The 22474-nt window shown below is 52.6% G+C and overlaps 3 protein-coding genes across 4 annotated transcripts; 1 reads left to right on the plus strand and 2 right to left on the minus strand.

Moving 5' to 3' along the window:
* Positions 1 to 1299: 1299 nt before the first annotated feature.
* On the minus strand, positions 1300 to 16105 carry ZNF48 (zinc finger protein 48). 2 transcript variants are annotated; one of them, XM_060119853.1, is made up of 3 exons: positions 16000 to 16105; positions 5063 to 5156; positions 1300 to 3902 (listed from the first exon to the last, which is right to left on the minus strand). In XM_060119853.1, the coding sequence occupies exons 2-3, from the start codon at positions 5139 to 5141 to the stop codon at positions 2101 to 2103; spliced, it is 1881 nt and encodes a 626-aa protein (XP_059975836.1). In that variant the 5' UTR covers positions 5142 to 5156; positions 16000 to 16105; the 3' UTR covers positions 1300 to 2100. The 2 variants fall into 2 exon arrangements, with proteins under 2 accessions (XP_059975836.1, XP_059975835.1); XM_060119852.1 differs by lacking the exon at positions 16000 to 16105 and adding an exon at positions 5318 to 5556.
* SEPTIN1 (septin 1) lies at positions 12673 to 16262 on the plus strand. The gene is made up of 11 exons (XM_060079208.1): positions 12673 to 12731; positions 12816 to 12937; positions 13030 to 13116; positions 13366 to 13489; positions 13799 to 13933; positions 14033 to 14150; positions 14792 to 14893; positions 15014 to 15113; positions 15296 to 15461; positions 15693 to 15783; positions 15888 to 16262. Exons 1-11 carry the CDS (start codon positions 12673 to 12675, stop codon positions 15972 to 15974), a joined length of 1191 nt encoding a protein of 396 aa, XP_059935191.1. The 3' UTR covers positions 15975 to 16262.
* A 332-nt stretch (positions 16263 to 16594) lies between these two features.
* On the minus strand, positions 16595 to 21610 carry MYL11 (myosin light chain 11). The gene is made up of 8 exons (XM_060077842.1): positions 21569 to 21610; positions 18886 to 18924; positions 18155 to 18250; positions 17828 to 17903; positions 17312 to 17416; positions 17126 to 17204; positions 16791 to 16839; positions 16595 to 16699 (listed from the first exon to the last, which is right to left on the minus strand). The coding sequence occupies exons 2-8, from the start codon at positions 18886 to 18888 to the stop codon at positions 16595 to 16597; spliced, it is 513 nt and encodes a 170-aa protein (XP_059933825.1). The 5' UTR covers positions 18889 to 18924; positions 21569 to 21610.
* Between the last annotated feature and the right edge of the window lie 864 nt (positions 21611 to 22474).

Here is a 22474-nt window from a genome sequence, read left to right on the forward strand (position 1 = left end):
GGGGTTCTAACCCAGGCTGGAGGTTTAGGGAAGGCTTCTGGGAGGAAGTAACACTTGAGGTGTTTGGATAGGTTAACACGTTGGGAAGGGGGGCATTCCAAGTTACGAGAACAGAATATTTAAGAAGCACGGGTCTGAAACCACACAAGTGGAAGGCCTTGAATGCCATCTAGGAGTTAAGTTTTATGGAGAGGACATGTGCATATACGGCAGGGTTTTTAATAGGGGAGTGAAGTGGTCAGATTTTACAAAGTTCACTGCAGACTAGCTTGGAGGCCGACCTGGTAGGGAGGTGAGACACGGCAACCAGCAGGGAGGATCTTACCAAAGACCCAAAGGCCTCCATTCAGGTCTATGGGTGTTTGTGTGCACTTAAGGACAGAAGCCGCTGAGAACTCCAGGCCTGAACTCAAAATTCTGGGATTTCGAATCTGTTTAACAACTTGGCAGGGGTGGGAGGACTGGGAGGAGCCGCGCTGCAGCAAGCTTTCATTGGTTTCTAAGGAAACCCGGCTGACGGTTAAGATGTCGCGAGAGCTTCTACCCGGGGACCGTTCCCGCACGCAAATTAGCTGAGACGCCAAGCCAGCGAAGTTGTAGGGAGTCTTGTACTTCATTTCTTAGATGGGTGAACCGCCCTAGTCTTTTTTGTCCCTGGCCAATCAGGTCAGTTCCTTTTTTCCTTTTCCTCCCTATTGGCGCCCTCCTCGGAAAAAGCTAGGAGTTGGGAGTCCTGCACCTAATGACGCATAGGTGGCTGGGAAATACGGTTGCCTTTTCTGGGGGATAGAGACATCCCCTTGGCCCTGCCTTTGGGCTATGCAGCCAAATGACCTGTTTCTCGACAAATAAAAAAAGGGTCGCAGGGAGGTGGGGTTTCCCAGAAGGCAGAACATCAGTGTCGGGGTCTTCTGAGCTGGTACCAATTCCTGCCGGCCACTTTTCTCCCGGTACCTGTCGCCATAGCAACAGCGCTCGCAGAACACTCGCCCCCCCCCACCCCCCACGCTCCCACCGAGTGTTTTTCCTTTTAAGGGTCGCGCTCAAGCCTGTGGCGTAGGTGGCTCCTGTGGGCAGCCAGAACTCAGGTCTGAGGCATCAGCTGACAGGCCTGGTGGCCGTTTTCTTAACCCGTTGTCAGCTAAAAAGCAGCTATGACAACCCAACTTCTTTATTTGACAGGGCTCAAAGAGAGCAAGCTTACAACATGGCTTGTGGGTTTTGCCTGTGGTGACCCTTCGGCACCTTTTTCACCCCTCACCACGCACACACGCACACACGCACACAAGAGTCCAAGCCTCAGACAAGAAGCAGTTTATTGGCGAGACACATGGAGATGTGGCTGTCAGGCCTTGGTGCTTCCCTGGCTTCTCCTCACCCCTGTACTGCCCTTCTCCCAGTGTATCTCTGCTGCCGTCCACGAGGACCTGAGCTTAGCATCCAAGGCAGATGACTGCCCTTTCTGCTGTCTCTGACCTATTCTGCCGTGTCCAGGTGTCAGGGCAGTTTGGGCTTCTCCAGGGCACATAGGTCTGGCCTCTCCAAGTGTCCTCTTCCTGGCTAAGACCACGTCCAGCAGCCTGAGGCTGGGTACTGCCTGCCTCACAACAATACTCTCACCATCAGTAGGGTGGTCAGGATGGCCTTGCCTCACTCTGTCACCCTAAACCTCAGAAGTCGCATTGTTGCAGCTCATAGGTCTAACAAACCCTGGTTCAGGATGCTGGTCTCCCAGGGGCAAGGTTGGGAGGGGTCAATTTACAGGTTAAGAGGCAGCAGGAATTTAGAGTTCTTTAAGGGCCCTCAGGCTAAGGTCAGTTTATTCATCAACAAATATTTATTGCCTACTGCATACTAGGCAGTGTTCTAGAAGCTGGGGGTATAAACCACACTGGCACGGTCCTGACTGAGCCCAGCTAGGAGTTTCCTGAGCTTCAAGGTCATTGTCTCCAAATCTCTATTGCTATCTATCCACTCCTTTCTCCCATTTGTTTCTTCCCCTCCTTCTCCCTCCCACCGCCTCCCAGGCCCTTTCTTCTCTGCTTAAGCGGCAGATACCCCCCCTTTGGTCTCCTGGGCCTCCACCCTCCCTGGACCCCATCATTCCAGTCCCGTTGGTGGCTCCTCTTTGAGGGGCCTTGCCTGACCATCCCCTGTCCCAAAGGGCCTCAAGACCAGGTGCCCACGCTGGTGCTTGATGCGGGCAGAACTGTCACCAAAACCCTTGCCACACTCTGCACACTTGTATGGCTTCTCCCCGGTGTGTGTGCGCCTATGTTTGACTAGATCCGAGCTCCGGGGAAACTCCTTCCCACAGAAGCCACACACGTGGGGCTGGCTGGGCCCAGAGGGCTGAGCCCGGACTCGGGATCGAGGGGCCGTGGGTGCCGGGCCAGGGGGATTGTGTGGCCTCAGGAGAGTGGATGGTGGCGGTGGCCGAGCCCGTTCACCACGGTGGGTGCGGAGGTGCTTGACTCGGGCAGAGCTGTCGGCAAAACCCTTGCCGCATTCAGGGCAGAGGTAGGGTTTTTCCCCCGTGTGTACACGATGGTGTTTCACCAGGTCCGAGCTTCGGCGGAAACCCTTGCCACACTCAGGGCACTTGTGGGGCTTGTCACCCGCCAGCGGTGGAGGTGGCTCCCCAGCCTGTGGGCCCCCAGGCTCCGGCTCCAAGCCAGGCAGGCCGAAAGGGCCATCACCCGAGTGCGAAGGGCTTCGAGGCGTCAGCGGGGGGCTGGTGCCGAGGGGAGGTGGGGGTGGGCTTGAGCTGGGGGGTGGGCTGGGGATCAGGGGGGCGAGGGGGTAGCCTGGGAAGCTGAAGTCCTGGGGCTCCGCGTGAGTGAGGCGGTGGCGGAAAAGGGTGGAGCTGAGGCTGAAGGTGCGGGCACACTCCGGACAGGCATGAGGCCTCTCGCCACTGTGGGTGCGGAGGTGCTTGACCCGGGCGGAGCTGTCAGCGAAGCCCTTGCCACACTCGGGGCAGAGGTAAGGCTTCTCTCCTGTGTGCACCCGCAGGTGCTTCACCAGATCTGAGCCCCGGGCAAACTCCTTTCCACACACATCACAGCCAAAAGGCTTGGGCCCCAGGTGACTGCGCTGGTGGCTCAGGAGGCTGCAGCTGAGCACAAATCTTTTGCCACAGTCGGTACAGATATATGGCTTGTCCTGGGCCTTAGGTCCCTGTGCGGCTGCCGTGGCTGCTCGAGATGGCAGCCGTCGGGGCACCACGGGCCGAGGGGGCTGCTCCCCACGGTGTGTCCGCTGGTGCTTTATGCGGGCAGAACTGTCACCAAAGCCCTTGCCACAGACCCCGCACTTGTAGGGCTTCTCGCCCGTGTGTGTCCGCTGGTGTTTCACCAGGTCAGAGCTCTGCCGGAAGCTCTTGCCGCACTCACCGCAGATGGTGGGGCGCTCACCAGCAGGGATCCTGGACCGAGGAATCTTTGGGGGGCCCTGGGCTGGTGGCCGGGCTCTGTAGGGCTTTTCACCACTATGAGTTCGCTGGTGTTTAATACGGGCAGAGCTATCCCCAAAGCCCTTGCCACAGACCCCGCACTTGTAGGGCTTCTCCCCTGTGTGGGTTCGCTGGTGTTTCACCAGATCTGACATCTGCCGAAAGCTCTTGCCACACTCGCTGCACACGGCAGCCCGATCGCTAGCCTGGCCCCAGCGTGGTTCTCCCAGGAGCCGAGGGCCTCTGTCCCGGGCCTGTGGTTTCCCAGGTCCCACTCTCTGGACCCACAAGTCATCCCAGGTCTGAATGCCTTCGGGTTTGAGAGAGGCATTTCCTACTTCATGACCTGGGGCCAAATCTTCCTCTTCCTTGAACCCCAAGTCATCCTCCTGTGGGGCATGTTCAAACTCATCTGGCTGAGAAATCTCCACGTTCTCACTCCCTAGACCTGGGGAAAGAAAAAGGAGTTGTAGACCCTGCCCTTTGGCTCAGCCCCTATCTTTGATAGCAACCTCCCCAGAAAGGCGTCCTTGACCATCTGTGGTTGCAAGGATCTCTCTTGCTCTCTCTCCTCTGAATTTCTGAAGCACTTATTATTGTCTGTGCCTCTCAGTAACAGTAACTTCCTTTTACCATGCCCTTCATATGTGCCAATAACTTAACCAAGCATTATTGAATCCTTGCAAACAATCCTATGAGGTAATACTGTTAACTACCCCCATTTTACCAACATGGAGACTCCGAGAATTTAAGTCACTTGCTCAAAGTGAGTTATAAAGTAGCAAAACCAGGTTTCTAACTCAGGTCTGTCTGATACTCAAGCCTGTGTTAAGCCCTACATTATATTGCCACTATTTGGAAAGCCTGGTATTTGCTAGTTACATTATATCTTTTTTATATTAGCCCAGTCTGTAATTTATTACTTCAATCATCTTGTGTGTACCTGAGAGGACCCAGACACACACCTGTCCCTCAGGATGGGTAGGAGAGATGAGGCACAAAAAATTATAATTGCAGGCTCAGAATAACTGTGCTGTCACGAGAGAGAGGAAATAAAGAGACAGGGCTGGGCTTTCACAGCAGAGAAAAGAGTAAACCATGGAAAGGGATGCTGAGACTAGATTAAGCATGTAAGATCTGGATTGAACACTAGGCTAAGCCTTTTAATTAGTAGCAGAAGGGAGCTAGGGAAGGTTTTTGTGAAGGGAGACAGGATTAGATCTGGACTTAGATCAATGTGGCTGCACAGTGCATCACTGGAGAGAAAAGGGCTGAGGGGAGGCTGCTGCAATTGCCGGGATGAGACAGAATGAGGCCTGAAGTAGGGCAGAGGCAGCAAGCCTGCTGATCACTGTCGGGGACGGGGAGGGAGTCCTTGAAATGATGCCCCTCAAGGCCTGGCGCATAGTAGGTGCTCAGAAACACTGGCTCCATCCCTTGGCTTTTGCTCCCCTCCTCCCCGCCCGCCCCCCCACCCCCACCCCCACCCCCACCCCCGGAAGCACAGTTCATGTCCGATTTTTCTGGGTCTGGGCCAGGCAGAGCCCAGCACCGGGGTCCTCACCCGGCCATTACCTGCCCACGGCGGTGCACCGCTTTGGCCCTCACCTGTGCGGGTGCCTCTCAGCTGCTCCCTGTCCTCTGAGCCACGGAGATCCGCGCCCCAGGGCCCCACCGAGCGCTCCATCGCCGGCACGCCGCCCTGAGCAAGGGGACAGACACAATTTCACGGTCACACAGCCATGTGCGGACGGCGGCGCCCTGCCCTCTGCTGGTCGGCCCGGGCACCGGGCAGCGTTCGGGTCCGAGGTGCGGGGCGCGGCTCCCGGTGATCCCCGCCCGCGCCGCCAGCCACTCTTGCACCTGCTGCTCCTTCCGGCGCGCAGCCGCTCCCCTTCTCCTCCCGCCGCCGCCGCTGCAGCAGCCGCCTCCGCCACCCCGGCGCCCTCCGGAGCTCCTCGGCGGGGCTCCGGTGCCCGCGCCGCCGACGGCTCGGGGATGCGGGCTCGGCGCCAAACGGGGAGGGGGCTCCGTCCCAGGCGTTCCCCTGGGGCGGCCGCCGGGGGCGGGGACGGGAAGCGGAAGCGCCGGACGGCACCCGGCCGCTCTAGGACCTTGGAGGAGCTGCACGCTTGTGGGGTCCGCCCGCGTCCTCCAGAGCTCTGTGGCCGGCGGGCAGCCGCGTGCCGCGGAGAGGGCTACTCTGAGCCGAGGACAGTTGCCCGAACTCGGTGGTATTAACCGTGTGCCTCCTGGTCTGGAGCTGGATGTGGTGGGCCGAAGACTTCCTAATTGTCGCTGTGTCGGGCCACCCGCGCCGAACTCCGGAGCTGGCCGACAGCGCCAGCCACCCCGGCCTAGAGAAACAAAGAGAGATCCAAAGGCCGACCCAGGGAAAGGGGTGGGGGAAAGACCAAGGCAGACAAAGGGCGGCAGAGGGCGGCGGAGACCCCAGATGGGGCGGGGGCGGGGCTCCGAGAAACGGGAAACAAAGCGGGACGGGTCGGCGAGGCAGAGGGCCGCGCGTGGGGGCTGGGGCTGGGCTGGGCTGGGCTGCGGGAGACCGAGGCAGTAGCGGGAGCTAGTGGCAGACGCCAGATAAATGCTGAGGAGAGTCAGGCCGAGGGACACAGACCTGGATCCGGAGTCGTAACCTAAGAGCCCTGAATCAGAGAGGATGCAAAGGCAGAGAGACAGAGACTGCAGCAAACAAAAACACAAGAGCAAAAGATTGGCCGCCAGAAACAAACACGTGTAGAAACAGATAAGAGAGGCATAAAGTCGTTGAAGCAGAGTCGGAAGAACTACAAGAAAAGGCAGGGAACCTGGAGAGAAACAGAGGCAGAGGAACGAAGAGTGAAACAGGCAGAGACAAAGAGAGACAGGGACACAAAGAAAGAGGCCATGGGGAGACTAGGGACAGGTCTACAACCCTACCAAGGGAGCCCAGGGAGAGGCTAAAACATTAAACCCCGTTTCCCAGCTTGATGGGGCCCTGGCTGGGGCTGTGTTCCAGTGGTCCCAGGGGTGTGATCCCCAGTATCTGTACTCTGGGCAAGGTTGCCTTTGGGGAGGGGGTGGGGTGCCTGTAAGTGTCTGCAGCCCATCTAATGATGGAGAGGGATAACCAAGGTTTGTATATTAATTAACATTTATTAGCACCTCAGTGATATGTCAAGAGTTTGATTAAAGAGATGAAACACGTGTAAGAGTTGTCCTTGGGGTGCTACCAGTTTAAAGGGGCAAGCACACAAATCATGATAAATAAGTCTAAGGGCGTGAGAGAGTTACGTTCACCGATTCAAGATAGTAGGAAGAGTTCTCATTTGTGGGAATGAATCTGTGGTTTTGTGTACCTTGTATGCATGAATGTTAGACACGGATAAACATGGAGCACAAATCAATCAACACATACTTATGGATCATCAACCATAAGTCTAGACCCTGGAAATACAAAGAAATCCCTCAGGGAGCTCTCTCTGCTCAGTAGAACATGGAGACATACAGATGATGTGACAGATTGTATACCAAGCTAATAAAGATGTGATAGGGATGTAGTACAGAGAGAGAGAGACCTATAGAGTTTAGTGGCTGTAGACACTGTCTTTAAGTTCATTCATGCAGTTTGACTCCTGACCTTGTCATTTGCTCCCATTTAACCTTGGGTGGAGAAGTTACTTCTGTTTCCTGAACTGTAAAATGGGGATAATACTTAATTTGAATGGTTGAGGTGTAAAGTAATTAGTAAAAAATATCAGTTATTACTCTTTGGGCTGAAGTGACCAAGGAAGAAGGTGGCATTTTTGAGCTGATCCTTTCAGGACGTAAGATTTCAGCCAAGTCCAGAGCCTGGCTGAAGTGGGCCTGAAATGAAGAACTCCAGGCAGAGGGAATGAAATGAACAATGGCCCACATACTAATTGCAAACCTACTATGTGCTAGAAGCTTGGGATCCAAAGATGATTAAGATCTATCCTCAAAGAGGAAGATAGATAATAGTTCTGTTTTAATGTGTCAAAACTTTACATAATAGGAAAGTAGTGGAAGCTGCAGATGAGATGGTAAGTTAATCATCTGTTCCACAAACATTTCCCGGGGGTCCAATATGTGCCAGGCACATGTGCTGGGAAACAGAGGTAAGAGGGTACCAAAATGGCAAAGAGCCAGCCCCTCTTGGAGGAAACCCCCAAAGGCTGGCCAGCCCACATGCCAGACTCACTTGGAGAGGTAGCTCTGACTTTGAGAAGACAAAACCTGGAGTTATTGGGCCTGAACCTGAACTCAGGTCTAAAGACATAGAAACCCTTCCAGGGATGTCTGGTAGGGCCATAGGTAGCTATGAAGATATGATGGAGAGATGAAAAAGAACTAATCCAGATGATTATTAAATGGGAAGACTGCTGGCTACCATTCACTGCCCCATAGGAAACTCAAGGTGGGATCTTCCTTTCTACAAAGAGGCCCCAAACCTTATCAGAGGAATGATTGGGCATAATTTGTTGGAGGTAATAAGCATGTAAATGGAATATTGTGTCACTGCTAATTCATATCATCTCTGCACTTAACCAAGCCAAGAGCCTTTTCTGAGGGCATTTATTAGTATGCACAAATGCCTTAAATATGTGACTTCCTTTGACTCAGTAATTCCCCTTATAGAAATGAGGCCCGAGGAAATGGTTGGACAAGTGCACGATGATAGCACCATAAACACAGTCATCCCAGCTCAGTGTTGTTTATCACAGGGAAGAATGGGAATCAGCCCGAATACTAAGCATCTAGAAAAATGATAATGTAAATGTGTATTTATGATCATAGACATAACATATAAGGTGACAAAAACAGGTTTCCAAAGTTATGTTATGATCCTAGTTTTGTGAATATATATTTATTCATATGTATAGGCATATGAGAAAATCTAGAAGGATGAAAATCAAAATGAGGATATATCATGGAATGATATTAGATGTAAAATTTTCTAACCATTTGCATTTGCTAATTTTTCCATGAGAATATGTATTGGTTATACAGTAAATAAATGAATATAAATGGCATTTTTTCTTTTTTTTTAATTGAGGTATAGTTGATTTACAATATTATGTAAGTTTCAGGTGTACAACATAGTGATTCACAATTTTTTTGTAAATATTTATTTCATTTATTTTCATTTATTTCATTATTTTCATTTATTTCATTTATTTTCCTTATCTTTTTGGCTGCGTCGGGTCTTAGTTGTGGCACATGGGATCTTCGTTGAGACATGTGGGATCTTTCATTGTGGCGTGCTGTCTCCTCTTTGTGGCCCTTAGCCTTCTCTCTAGTTGTGGCGTGCAGGTTTTCTCTCTCTAGTTATGGCACGCAGGCTCCAGAGCGCGTGGGCTCTGTAGTTTGTGGCACGCGGGCTCTCTCGTTGAGGCACGAGTGCTCAATAGTTGTGGCGTGCGGGCTTAGTTCCCCCGAGGCATGTGAGATCTTAGCTCCCTGACCAGGGATCAAACCCACGTCCCCTGCATTGGAAAGCGGATTCTTTACCACTGGACCACCAGGGAAGTCCCAGTGATTCACAATTTTTAAAGATTATACTGCATTTATAGTTATTATAAATTGGCTGTATTTCCTGTGCTGTACAATATATCCTTGTAGCTTATTTTAGTTTGTACCTCTTAATATCTCAGCCCTATCTTTCCCTTCTCCTTTCCCTCTCCTCAGTAGTTTATTCTCTAGATGTGTGAGTCTGTTTCTATTTTGTTGTATTCGATAGTTTTTAAAAATTTTTTATATTCCATATATGAGCGATAATATATAGTATTTGTCTTTGTCTGACTTATTTCACTAAACATAATACCCTCCAAGTTCATCCATATTGTTGCAAATGGCAAAATTTCATTCATTTTTATGGCTGAGTAGGTAGTATTCCATTGCGTGTGTGTGTGTGTTTGTGTATGTATATATATATATGTATATATATTTTATATATGTATATATAATACCACATCTTCTTTATCCATTCATCTGTTGATGGACACTTAGGTTGCTTCCATATCTTGGCTATTGTAAACACTGCTGCTATGAACATTGGGGTGCACGTATCTTTTTGAATTAGTGTTTTCGTTTTCTTCAGATATTTACCCAGGAGTGCTATTGCTGGATCATATGGTAGTTCTATTTTTAGTTGTTTGCAGAACCTCCATACTGTTTTCCACATTGGCTACACCAATTTACATTCCCACCAACAGTGTACAAGCGTTCCCTTTTCTCCACATCTTGCCAACATTTGTTATTTGTGGTCTTTTTGAATGATAGCCATTCTGACAGTTGTGTACATGTTATTTCTTAAATATTATTGAATAATTCAGGGAAGAGCTGATTAGAGTCTGAATCCAGGGCAGGGGCAAGATGGTGAAGGGTGTAGAGAGGAGGGGCCAATTTTTCTCATGGATAGAAAGGACTTGGTAACCAATTGGATATACTTGTGGAGAGCAAAGGAGGGAGGAGTTCAGAGTTTTAACTAGGATGGTAGGGCTGCTCAGCCTGGTGAGAAATGCAGGGGAAAGGGTTGTGGTGCAGGGGGAAGGGTATAATTATCCCTTCCCTTGGCTTCTCAAAGTACTCTGTTTATCTCATTACACTACATTTTTAGCACCAGTGCTGTGTGTCACACTTGCTTGTGGCTGTCTCTGTCTCCCCAGAGGGCGGCAACCCTGGCTGATTCACTCTCTGGATTCTCAGCAACTAATCCAGAAGAGCAGTCGCTAGATCGGAGCTAGTGAGTGGCACTGTTGCACCCCTCAGCTCATGTAATAGCAATAACTAGCGTTATGTGTGAGCTCATCTTTTATGCCAGGCACTGCTAAGAACTTTATATGTGTTAGATATATAATACTCATCATGTCCCGATGAAGTGAAATTATTAATGGCATTATTTAACACATACAGAAACGAAGTCACTGAAAGGTTAAAGATGCCCAAGGTCACACGGCTCTTAATTACTATATGTCTTTATAATCATGAAACTTGAACAACTTCTGTGAATTCAGTGTGGTGGGAGCGTCCAATCCCATATGGTAGATGAGGAAAGTAAGGCCCAGAGAGGTGATTTTTCCAAGGTTACATGAAAGGAGCCGTACTAGAAATGAGGTTGAAGTAAGGAAAAGGTGGTAGCATGGATGGATCTTAAAAGATAGCGCTGATTGAAAAAAATTAACAAACAAATACATATTAATATATACATATATAGCTATTTGTGTAAACATGTACTATGCACTGCACATTTTTCAAAATGTGTACAAACTAAAAAATTACACATTAAGCACATTAGAGTGGTTGCCTTAGGCTGAGGAGAGGAAATGAGTGAGCTATGAGGTGGTATAACAGAGCACCGCAGACTAGGAGTCTTAATCAAAAGATGTTTATTTTCTCATAGTTCTGGAGACTGGAAGTCCAAGATCAAAATGCCAGCAGGGTTGGTTTCTGGTGTGGCCTCTTTTCTTGGGTTGCAGACAGCCACCTTCTCACTGTGTCCTCTCATGGCCTTTCCTTTGTGCATGCGCAGAGAGAGATTGCTGGTGTCCCTTCTTATAAGGACACCAGACCTATAGAATCAGGGCCCCACCCTTCTGACCTCATTTAACCTTAATTTCCTCCTTAAAGGTCTTACCTCCAAATATAGTCACATTGGGGGTTAGGGCTCCAACACATGAAGTGGGGGGTAGGGGGACACAATTCAGTCCATAACAGGGGCTAAATGGGAAATAATAAATAGAACCATGAAGAATAGAGAAAGAAAATGGGGTTGGAGCAATAGGCAGGATCCAGATTGAGCAAGGTCTTATAGGTCATACTAAGGGGACTCGCTTTAAAGGTTCAGAGAGGTCACTCAGTTCATAAATGCTAAAGCTAGGGTATGTGTGTGTGTGTGTGTGTGTGTGTGTGTGTATATATATATATATATATATATATATATATATATATATTATATTGTATACATAACTGATTAACTCCAAAGCCCATGTCATCCGAAACCACTCTGAGTCCTGATAACAAAATATAAATGAGTGTATTTCATCTTACTATGAAAAAAATGGAGTTCAGAGAGGGCAAATGACTTGCCCAAGGTCACACAGTAAGTGGGAGAGCTGAGGTTTGGGAAGTTCTTTCTGACTCCAAAGCCAAGCTCCTTTTACAAGTTCTGCAGCCTGCCAGCCTTTGTCCCGGACTAACTTCAATCACTCACTCTTTCATGCATTCATTTATCTAGTATATTATTTATTGGCACCTTCTTTGTGCCAGGCCCTGTGCAAGACACCAGGGATATAGAAATTAGAAGACATGGTCCCTGTCCTCAGAAAACTCAGCCGGGAGTAGAAGAGACAGCCAGATAAGCAAAGGTGGGCATTGGAGGGGACTGTGAAAGGTGCTGGGGAGTCCAGAGGATGGAAAATGACTCTGCCTGGGGTGGGTGGGGAAGGTTTCATAGACGAGGAAGAAGAGCCCTTTGAATCAAACCCTAGAAAGATAAAGAGGAGTTCACCTGGTGCAGAAGAAGGTAAAGTTCAATATACACAGAGCCTAGGATATGGGCACTCACTAAGGGTGAGTGAAAGACGGTGTGATGAGGTCAGATGGGGGAGGCTTTGGCTGCCAAGTCAGGACTCAGAATTGATTCTGAGATCACTGGGAAGCCCATGAAGGGTTTCAAGCAGGGGAGTGCCTTGGCCAGGATTCTGAAGGACAGTCTCTCTGGAAGTGGTGTCCAAAGACCTGAAGTCCTTTTAAGAATCCAGTGCAAGAGCTGGCGAGGAAAATTGATTGCCCCTCCCACCCTCAATCTTTGTTATGGCTTTTGGTCCACTCAGACCCTTGGAACTTTTTTTTTAACCACCTCTGTCAAAGCCTTCATCTCACTTGCTAGAGAGACCAACCCACTTCCTTCCTCTCTGCTTACACCCTACCTCCCACCAGGGTGATGTGGTTACAATGGGGCTTGGAATAAAGGTGTACAGAGAACAGAGGGGTTGAAGCTTCCTATTGGGGTTATGGGCAAAGGTATACAGGAATTGAGGACCACAGCTGTTCTTGGTCTCGGCTTTTCCCACCTCTCTGGGCCAGTTTGAGCATTTCAGCTTCCTACATTGCCCGCCCCCTTGTTTGCCGCCCTCAACTTCCTGCCCCACCAGAGGAAGTGGGGAGAGACAGCAGGTGCAGCGACAGCTATCGGGGCCATGGTGAGTCTTTATGCCCAGGAATCTAGGCATCTCTGCCCCCAGTACCCAACCCCCAGGTTAGCCAGGTCAACCCACAATAGGTTGACTTCTCCTAGCCTCTGAGATCAGGTTATCCTGGGGGCCCTGCCTGCTGCCCCCAGCAGCCTCATATTGTCCACCCCCTGCCAACAGGACAAGGAGTATGTGGGTTTCGCCGCCCTCCCCAACCAGCTGCATCGCAAGTCTGTCAAGAAGGGGTTTGACTTCACGCTCATGGTGGCAGGTCTGGGGGTTTTGGAGAGGGGCCTGGCAAGGGGTCCTCAAGAGACCTTGGCTGTCGCCTCACCTGACCAGTTGGGCCTGTCTTGTCCACAGGAGAGTCAGGCCTGGGAAAATCTACCCTCATCAACAGCCTATTTCTCACCAACCTCTATGAGGATCGGCAAGTCCCAGAGGCCAGGGGTAAGACCCCCTCCCCACCGTGCTCTCCAGGCACTCTGACCCCCTCCTCCCATGTCCCTAGACTGCACTCTCTTCCTTTCCATCTGGGTTTCCCATGACATTCTGGGGGACTCAGGCAGCTCACTGCTTTTCTCCGAGACTCACTCTCCTCCCCTGAAGAATGGGTGGAGGCAACTGTGAGTCTGAGAAAGGAAATTAGTCCTGCCTCAGGCCCCTACCCAGCTCCCTGACCTCTCCCCATCCTCATAGCTCGCTTGACACAAACACTGACCATCGAGCGCCGGGGCGTGGAGATCGAGGAGGGGGGTATTAAGGTGAAGCTGACCCTGGTGGACACACCTGGCTTTGGGGACTCAGTGGACTGTTCAGACTGGTGAGGAATGGGGGAGGACCTGGGGCTCAGCTTCCCAATGTGGCTACTCTGTGGAGACTGAGGGGTCAGATTCTGGGCTGGTCTGCCCTGCCCTACCCCCCCACCCCCGCCAAAGGTGGGGCCTGTTTCTTGTGGCCTTGTGGCCCAAAGTGCCCTGTGCTTCCCGACATCTCACCTGCCAGTTTCCTCTTATGTCTTTGGTTGGAGCCAAAGAAACTACTTCCCACACCCACAGTCCTGGCTAGCCTTGTCCCCTTCCCTTGCTGTGGTCCCTGTTCTCTGACTTTCCGCTGTCTCCCCACACCCCAGCTGGCTGCCCGTGGTGCGCTTCATTGAGGAGCAATTTGACCAGTATCTTCGGGATGAGAGTGGCCTGAACAGGAAGAACATCCAGGATTCCCGTGTCCACTGCTGCCTCTACTTCATCTCACCCTTTGGCCGGGGGTCCGAGGGGCACCCTGGGGAGTTGGGACATTTGGGGAGGGCTGGAGGGGGAGTGTCTCTGTGCCCTGAAACTGAGCCCTGACCCATCCCTGGGTGCAGGCTCCGGCCCCTAGATGTGGCCTTCCTCCGGGCGGTGCATGAGAAGGTCAACATCATCCCAGTCATTGGCAAAGCAGATGCCCTGATGCCTAAGGAAACACAGGCCCTCAAGCAGAAGGTGTGTGCGGTGGCCTCTGACATTTGGCCTCACATGAAGCCAAAAGTCATGATCAAAATCGAACTCAGCTTTGACTCCTTTGATCTTGGGGTAGCCCTTTTGGAGCATGATGTGTCAGGCTAGACTGGAAGAAAGTTTCTGAGGAAGGTGGGTCATAAGCTGCCTAAGGAAGCCATGTCTCTGGAGGTTCGGAATAGAATCCCTGGGCTGGATGCTTGGCTAAGACCTGTCTGAGGCCAGGGGTGTAGACATAATGACCAATATTATCCTTCTGGCCCCAGGATGCTGACTGCCCCCACCCCAACCTTCCCACCTCCCTGTGTCTTCAGAGCCCTTTCCCACTGTTTCCGCTTATGCCTCTCTCTCCTGGTCTTTTGGTGTCTGCTCATCTTCAAAACTTCCCAGGCATCAGTCTTCCCATTAGGATAACTGTCTCAGTTTTTCACCATCTACGTCTCGGTCTCTCGTCTGAGATTTTGTTTTCAGTCATCCCGTATGTCCATCTTTCACCATCTCTGTCTTTCACGTCTTTCTCTCTTCCACCCCGTGTCTGCATCTATATCTCACTGTCTCTGGTCATGCAATGTCTGTGGTTCACAGTCTCTGTGTTTCTCACCATCTCTGCATCTGTCTCCTCCAAGATCCGGGAACAGTTGCAGGAGGAGGAGATCAATATCTACCAGTTCCCTGATTGTGACTCTGATGAGGATGAAGACTTCAAGAGGCAGGATGCGGAGATGAAGGTGCAGAGGCAAAGGAGGAAGGGGCAGAGAAGCCAGGGGAGGCGGATGTGGAGGTGGGAGCTGAGAAAGAGGTTTCTGCCTAAAGGGGGCCAACAGTGATCACTGACTCCTGCCCTCTAGGAAAGCATCCCTTTTGCCGTCGTCGGTTCCTGCGAAGTAGTGAGGGACGGCGGGACCCGACCAGTGAGGGGACGCCGCTACTCCTGGGGCACCGTGGAGGGTGAGTAAGGCCAGGAACGCATTGTGAGGCCAGCAGGGAGCCCAGGACGTCTCCGAGTCAACCGCACCCAACAGGTGAAGTTGGGGAGAGTTATGGTCCCGGGGGTCCTAAAAGTCAAAAGAGGGGTCCTTGGGCAGCAGACCCGACCCAAGCTCCCCGACTCTTGCCGGTCCGCCCCCCAGTGGAGAACCCACATCACTGCGATTTCCTGAACCTGCGACGGATGCTAGTGCAGACACACCTGCAGGACCTGAAGGAGGTGACGCATGATCTGCTCTACGAGGGCTACCGGGCGCGCTGCCTACAGAGCCTGGCCCGGCCTGGGGCGCGTGATCGAGCCAGCCGTAGGTGAGAGCCAGAGCTGACTCCTAGGTGCTTCCAAGGTTCCGCGCTCACCATCCATGACCCCGGCCTTCACCTTCTAGACCTCTCTCCCGGAGCCTTTCTTTCCCCACCCACTTTGCTTATGGCCCTAACCTGAAGGACATGGTCCCGCCAAACCCCAGGCCCTGCCTCGCGGCAGTGACTCACAACCACGGTTCTCGACTTTGATTCCTGTCCCTTCCCCCCACCCCCTAGCAAGCTCTCCCGCCAGAGCGCCACAGAGATCCCGCTGCCCATGCTGCCTCTGGCCGACACGGAGAAGTTGATCCGCGAGAAAGACGAAGAGGTGAGCAAGCACCTCTCTTTCTCCCAGATCAAGGCTCCAAATCCTCTTCGAAGTCCCTTTCTGGCCTTGCCCAGTCCCACCGCCTGCAATCTTTCCCCGCACAGCTGCGCCGCATGCAAGAGATGCTGGAGAAGATGCAGGCCCAGATGCAGCAGAGCCAGGCTCAGGGCGAGCAGTCGGACGCTCTCTGAGACCCCCGCCCGGACCCTACTTTACCTCGCCTTTGCCTTCAGTTGGTCTCTTGTCCAATCCTCGAGCCCCAGGCTGGCCGGCGCTTAATCCCGGAGCCCCAGCCTGTAAGGCCCGCCCTTGCAAGGGGTTAGCGGGCTAGCAGGCTCTCCCAATCCTGGAGTGTGTAGCCCCGCCTTTGGCTCCGCCCCGACCCCGCCTTGGCTCCGCCCCAATCCGCCTCGGCTCACCTAGAGAGCCAGAGCTTCCCTCCCATCCCCTAATTCTCCCAGCCCCTAACTCTCCCACCCGCGCCCCACTTCACTCAAACTGCGACTTCAATAAAAACTGAATTTCCCTGAGGCCACGCAAGTCTTCTCTTTCCCAGCGGGAATAAGCGGCGGGCGTAGCGGGTGGAACCGTTCCACCCAGGCCTCTGGGCCACTATTTATTCATTCATTTGCTGGGCACTCGTTTCGTGCCAGCTGGTGTTTCAGCGCAGCCTCCCACCTGAGCCCTGCTCACACAAACGCACTGAAGCCGTCGCGGATAAGAAACGAGACCAGTTCAATTTATTAGGAGTCGAGGTGGGGTGGTCGCACTGGCAGGAAGGCGTTGCCCAGCAGAGGCCTAAGAGGGTCCGCTACTCCTGATCCTTGGCGTCGCCATGCGTGATGACGTAGCATATGTTCTTGTAGTCTACGTTGCCGCCCACGTCGGGGGGGAAGGCCGCCCACATATTCGTGATCTGGGGAAAAAACGCAGGGGTATCTCCAACCGGTTCCTTACGTTCCCCTTCCCCCATCCCTCCACTTCTCCTAGGCCCTTTCCCCACTCACCTCTTCCGGGGAGAAGCGGTCACACTGCGTGGTAAGCAGCTCCTCCAGGCTGGAGAGAGGTGACAGAGATTGGGCTTCGTGATTCCTTTCCACTCCCTCCCACCTCATCCCCGTTGCCATTCCCAGTCTTGCCTTGAAAACCAGGGTTACTCTGGATTCCTCTTTGGTCTCCCAAACACTCTGGCCTCCCCCCTTTTGCCCTTCCCCCTGTGTGCTGTGAAAATTTAATCCCATCGCCACAGTCCTAATTTCTCCCTTATCTCTGGCAGTGCCTAACTCTTGGTAGGAATTTAAGGAGGCTTTCTGTGTGGGAGCAGCTGGAGGGTGTCACTTACAACTCCTTCTTGATGGTGCCCTTCCCCTCGGGGTCCAGGACCTTGAAGGCTCCAGTGATCACATCCTCAGGGTCGGCACCTGGGGGGGTCAGAGGGCACATGAAGCTGAAGGGTTGCTAAAGGGTCAGTCCCTGAAAGGTCTGGGGAGAGGCATCTGGGGGTTTGTACCCAGGACACTTCATTCACCTTTGAGCTTCTCCCCAAACATGGTCAGGAAGACAGTGAAGTTGATGGGCCCGCTGGCTTCCTTCATCATGTCATCTAGCTCCTCATTCTTCACATTGAGACGCCCTGGAACAGGGTGGGGGAAGCATGGAGTGGAGGGGGTCTAGGGGCCAGGTTATAATGCTTCCCATAAATTCACATCATCCCATCCTTTTTTTTTTTGTGTGGTATGCGGGCCTCTCACTGTTGTGGCCTCTCCCGCTGCGGAGCACAGGCTCTGGACGCGCAGGCTCAGCAGCCATGGCTCACGGGCCCAGCCGTTCCACAGCATGTGGGATCTTCCCGGACGGTGGCATGAACCCATGTCCCCTGCATCGGCAGGCGGACTCTCAACCACTGCACCACCAGGGAAGCCCCCCATCCATTTTTTATCTGGGTAGACTGAGGCCCAGGGTGGACCTGGCAGGGCTGGAACCTAAGGCTGCTGAATTCCCAGGACTCTGCAGCCTTGAATCTTTACAGGTGGAGTAGGCTCACCCATGGCTGCGAAGGTGTCCCGCAGGTCTGCCTTGTCGATAATGCCATCACGATTCTGGTCAATTACTGTGAAGGCCTGTGGAGGGCCAGGGTAGGGAGAGGTTAGGTCCCCCATGGCCAGGCTTCAGCATCCTTACTCTAGGCAGATCAGATTCTGAGATTCTGGCCCCCAGCCAGCCATCCACTTACACTCCAAGCAGGGAGGAGAACAAGGAATTCTAAACCCTTCCCCTCCCCCCAACAGGTGCACATTCCAGGGAGGGGTGGGGGAGGGGCAGCAAGGGGAGCCTTTGGTCAGCCTTCAGTCTCCCTTCTCCCCGCACTTACCTCCTTGAACTCCTGGATCTGGGTCTGATCGAACATGGAGAAGACATTGGAGCTTCCGCCCTCTGCCACTGCCTTTCTCCTGGCCTTCTTGGGTGCCTGAGGGATGAGGGTTGGGCAGAGGGGTTCATGGACCAATCCCTACTCCTCTCTAGAGGCGTTGGATTAGATTCAGGCTTCTTTGAGTCCATTCTTCTAAAGCAACTCTTCTGGCTCTAGGCTTCCCCTTCCTTATGACCTCTTTGCTGAGGAGACCTGCTGCGGTTGTACCCCCGAATTCCTCTGTGTAGCCCTCAAGTCCCCATCCTTCCATCCTACCCAACAAGTGGAGTGTACCTCCCCTTCTCAGTGCCCTGACCCTGCCTCCTCTGAGTCCCAGACTTGCTGTGTGACCCTGATCACTCACTCACCTGAACCTCTACTTTCTCATTTATAAAATGGGAGTGGGAACACTTGTCTGGCTGGTCCCGGGGGTTTTAGGAAGAGGGAGTGCAGGACGGCATGGAGCATGCTTTGAGAGGGACTGGGCTCCTGCGAGTGGAGTGTCTAGGCAGATTATCCTTGGTTGGATCCTTTAGGGCATCATTCTGTACATTCCCCATTAGTGATATCAAGAAAGGGAAGATTCATCTTTTTTCCTCTTGCCAGACTGGGAACCAGCTACTTTCTTTCAAAGGATGAGGCCGCCCTGAGGTCTGAGGGATCTGGGCAGGGGCTGGGGGATTCTCACTCACCATGTCTTAGGTCTCCTGGGGGCCAGGCAGTGGCTCTGGCTGGAAAGGAGCAGAGAGTCAGCCTGGGGCGGTCCCTCTGGAGTTATATAGTCCTGCCCCAGGGAGCCGTTAACATACCAGGGTAACCTTAGCCCTGTGGGTGCCCACCCCAGATACCAAAATAGCCCAGCTCAGGGCCTCTCCTTTCTTGGGCTGGCAACAGCTGGAGCCCAGGGAGGGAGGGAGGAGGGAGGGAGTCTTGGAATGCAGGTATCACTAGGACCTGGGCAGGAAGGGATGTTCTTTTTCCCCAAAGGAGGCCGGAATGTGCCAGAGTTCAGAGAGGGCCCAGGCTGAGACACAGGACTAGGAAAGAGATGTACCAGGCTCCTGTACGCCTGTGTGGGGTGGGCCCAGATTTAAACCCAGTAAACTTATTGAGTACCTACAGTGTGCCAGGCACTGGTCCATGCTTTGCAGGTGCACTTTGACAAACACAGTCCCCCCCTGTGTTTGTCTGTGAACTGTTGGAGTTCACAGTCAAGGGTATGTATATGTGGGGGTAGTGACAGAGGTTATAGGTGGGAGAGAGCTGCCTGGGGAAGCTGAAGGATCAGGAAGTCTTCTACATCCCCTTCAAGAAGAGGGGGGATTTTGTGAGGAAAGATGTGGGGCATGGAATCACTAGGTATGAAGAGACTAGACAGCCTGGAGCAGAGAGCCTGCTCTGTGACCTTGGGCTTTGTGCTCCAACTCCCTGGGCCTTGGTTTCCCCCTCTATAAAATGGGGACGTAATTTCCATCCCACAGAACGTGTGGAGGTGAACACTATTTGGAAACAGTTAGTGAAGTATAATCATTATTTTTATTTTTATTTTTTGGCTGCGCCACATGGCTTGTGGGATCTTAGTTCCCCGACCAAGGATCGAATCTGGGCCCTTGGCAGTGAAAACCTGGAGTCCTAACCATTGGACTGCCAGGGAATTCCCACAATCATTATAATTAATATTCAGGCCCTGCCTTGTTAGAACTTACAGTCTAGCTGTGGAGACAGGGTAAATGCAGAAAATGACAAACCAGCTGGTCAGGAGTACAGAAGTAGAGGACATAGCAGCCCTATCTAGGAGTATGGGAATGACGTTATGAAGGCTGGTAGAAGTGAGTCAAGTGAAAGTGCAGGAACAGAAATGCTAAGTGGTGGGCACAGATGGGCAAAGGCCTGGAGAAGTGAAAGATCAGAAGTGTTCAGTTCACCAGAATTGGGATGGGGCTTGAGCAGAGGATACAAGGGGCTGGACATCAGATACCGGAGGGTCTTCAAATGCCACGCTGAGGGCTGAGACCTTGGGAGCCTTGGAAAGGTTTGAAACAGGAGAAGGACATGGTCTAGTGTGAGTCTATAATCACTTTTTTGGATACTGGTGTGAAAGTTGGAACTCAGAGGAGGGGAGTCAAAGCCACTCCTCAGTGGCTGGGATGGCCAGTGGCTTCTCTCTCCAATCTGGGCAAGAACCAGCTAGGCTGACTGTGTGACTTTGAGGTATGCTCTCCCACCCCTCTGAGCCTCGGTGCCCCAGTCCATTCTGTACAGTGGAGGTCTGCGGAAATTGTGGGTGAGGAAGCCCCAGGAGGCCCAAGGTTGGCAAGGACACCCGTGTCTCCTCCTCCTCCTGTTCCCTCTAGGACCTGATGTCCTGAGGAAGTCTCCTCCTCCCCTCCCCCTCCTCCAGCCTCATACCAATGCCTCTAAGACATTTGCTTTTCTGGTCACTGGGGTCCAGGCACCTGTTGTCTCTAAGAAGAGAGACAGAGCCACCCTAAACTTAGCAGCTGCCCTTGGCCTCCTGCACTGGCCCCTCCCTGCCTCAGTCGACAGCTGCCTCACCTTATACGGTTACCATGGGGGTCCAGGCCCAGGGAGGAGCCCACTTATTACTGGGTTCTGGGAGGGGAGGAGGACTCCAAAGAGGGCGATGGGGGAAGTGCTTAGGAAGCTTGGGCCAGATGGAAAGTGGAGAAGTTGAGGAGGAGGAGATCGGGAGTGGCATATCTCAGACACTGGAGTTCACAGGATCTGAGTCTGAGCTGGGATTAAGGAGCCTCAGAGAACTCAGCAACCAAGTAACTGGGAAGCTGGGAGCTAGGCCTGACTGAAATTTCAGGATGGTGGACTTTGTATGGAAATTGGAGCCCTCCTGGTGCTGAATCCTGAATCCTGGACCTCAGGGGAATGAGGGCCAGAGAGAGGAGGGGCTGGTAAAGTCAGGGCTTTGTGTTTGTGGTCTAGGGTAGCCTGGAGGGCTCATGAGATTGGGGTCTGATTTCTTAGCAGAGAATGAGGAGCACAGAGGGGTGTATCGATGAGGAGAGAGGAGTTGATGGAATGGGTCCTGGATCCCCAAAAGAATAAGAACACGGATGTGGGAATTCATGGTATTGGGAATTCATGATTTGGGGTCTGGGATCCCCACTAGAATGGAGGGGGCACTCAGAGGATGAGTTCCAAGGAACTGGAGCCCAGATCCTGGGGAAGAGCTCAGATAGAAGGGGCTGAGGAGAGGGACTTGGGGATTGGGATACCCACAGGAAATGGTGGATCCAGAGAGATGAGTCACTTATAGGATTTGGGGGCTCTGGTTATAGTCGCCTGGGATTTGTTGCGGGCTGGGATGAGAATTAGAGGCTGAGTGAAGGGCGAGAGTACCTGATCAGAGCACTGGATCAAGTGCCCTGTGGTGGGCTTGGGAGCTGAATAGAGAATGGGCCCCACGAGAGGACTCAGGCAGGGCAGCGTGGCGCTCTTATTGGCTAACGGTTGCACCCATGTCCCCGGTCCCCGCCCCCTCTCCGCGCCGTCCCCAACTGTCACCCCCACCTCCCGCGCTTGTCTCCGGTTGTCACCGACATCCCTGGCTTGGCACTGCCTGCTGGCAGCACCCCTTCCCTTTGGATGCTGCATTGGCTGAGACAGCTGTCTATCTTCCTCCTGTTGCTAAATGAGAGAATGCATTCATTGGCTGACAAGGTAAATTAATCGCAAATTTGACCCTCCCTTCCCAGCTGTCATTTCTTCCTGACCTTCTTGGGAGACCCAAAGAATCCCTCAGCTCCTATCGACTGCGGATGCTGTCTGTCACCGCCCAAATGGACATCACTGTCTGTCAATTTGACCTCCGCCTACTCCCCTTTTCATTGGCTCCCTTTTAACCATTCCTATTAGGCAGGCCCGCCTCTTCTCGCACAGCACCCGCCTCCTTCCACAATAAAGATGGCTTTCACTCTTCAGCCATCTTTATTGGCCAGGAGGTTCATCTTCCTGCTTTTCTATTAGTTACTCACTTCGTCCCGCCTCCCCCTGCCTTCACTCGCCCTCTCATTGGTTTTACAACCTCCGCCTTCTCTGTTTCTTCTTCCCAAATAACCCACCCCCTTCCCACCTCCAGCCCCACCCACACTTCCAACGATTGGCAGAAACCCAGTTCTCTCTCTCCTATTATTCGTCCAAGCCCTCTGACGAGGCGGGAGAAAAAAGGAGCGCGATGGGGCCCCCCGCGCGCAGGCGTGAAGCGCCGAAACGCTGGTCTCTTGGACGGCACCGGGGCTTGTGCGC

This window comes from Mesoplodon densirostris, chromosome 16 (genome assembly GCF_025265405.1).
Source record: "Mesoplodon densirostris isolate mMesDen1 chromosome 16, mMesDen1 primary haplotype, whole genome shotgun sequence".
Taxonomy (NCBI): domain Eukaryota; kingdom Metazoa; phylum Chordata; class Mammalia; order Artiodactyla; family Ziphiidae; genus Mesoplodon; species Mesoplodon densirostris.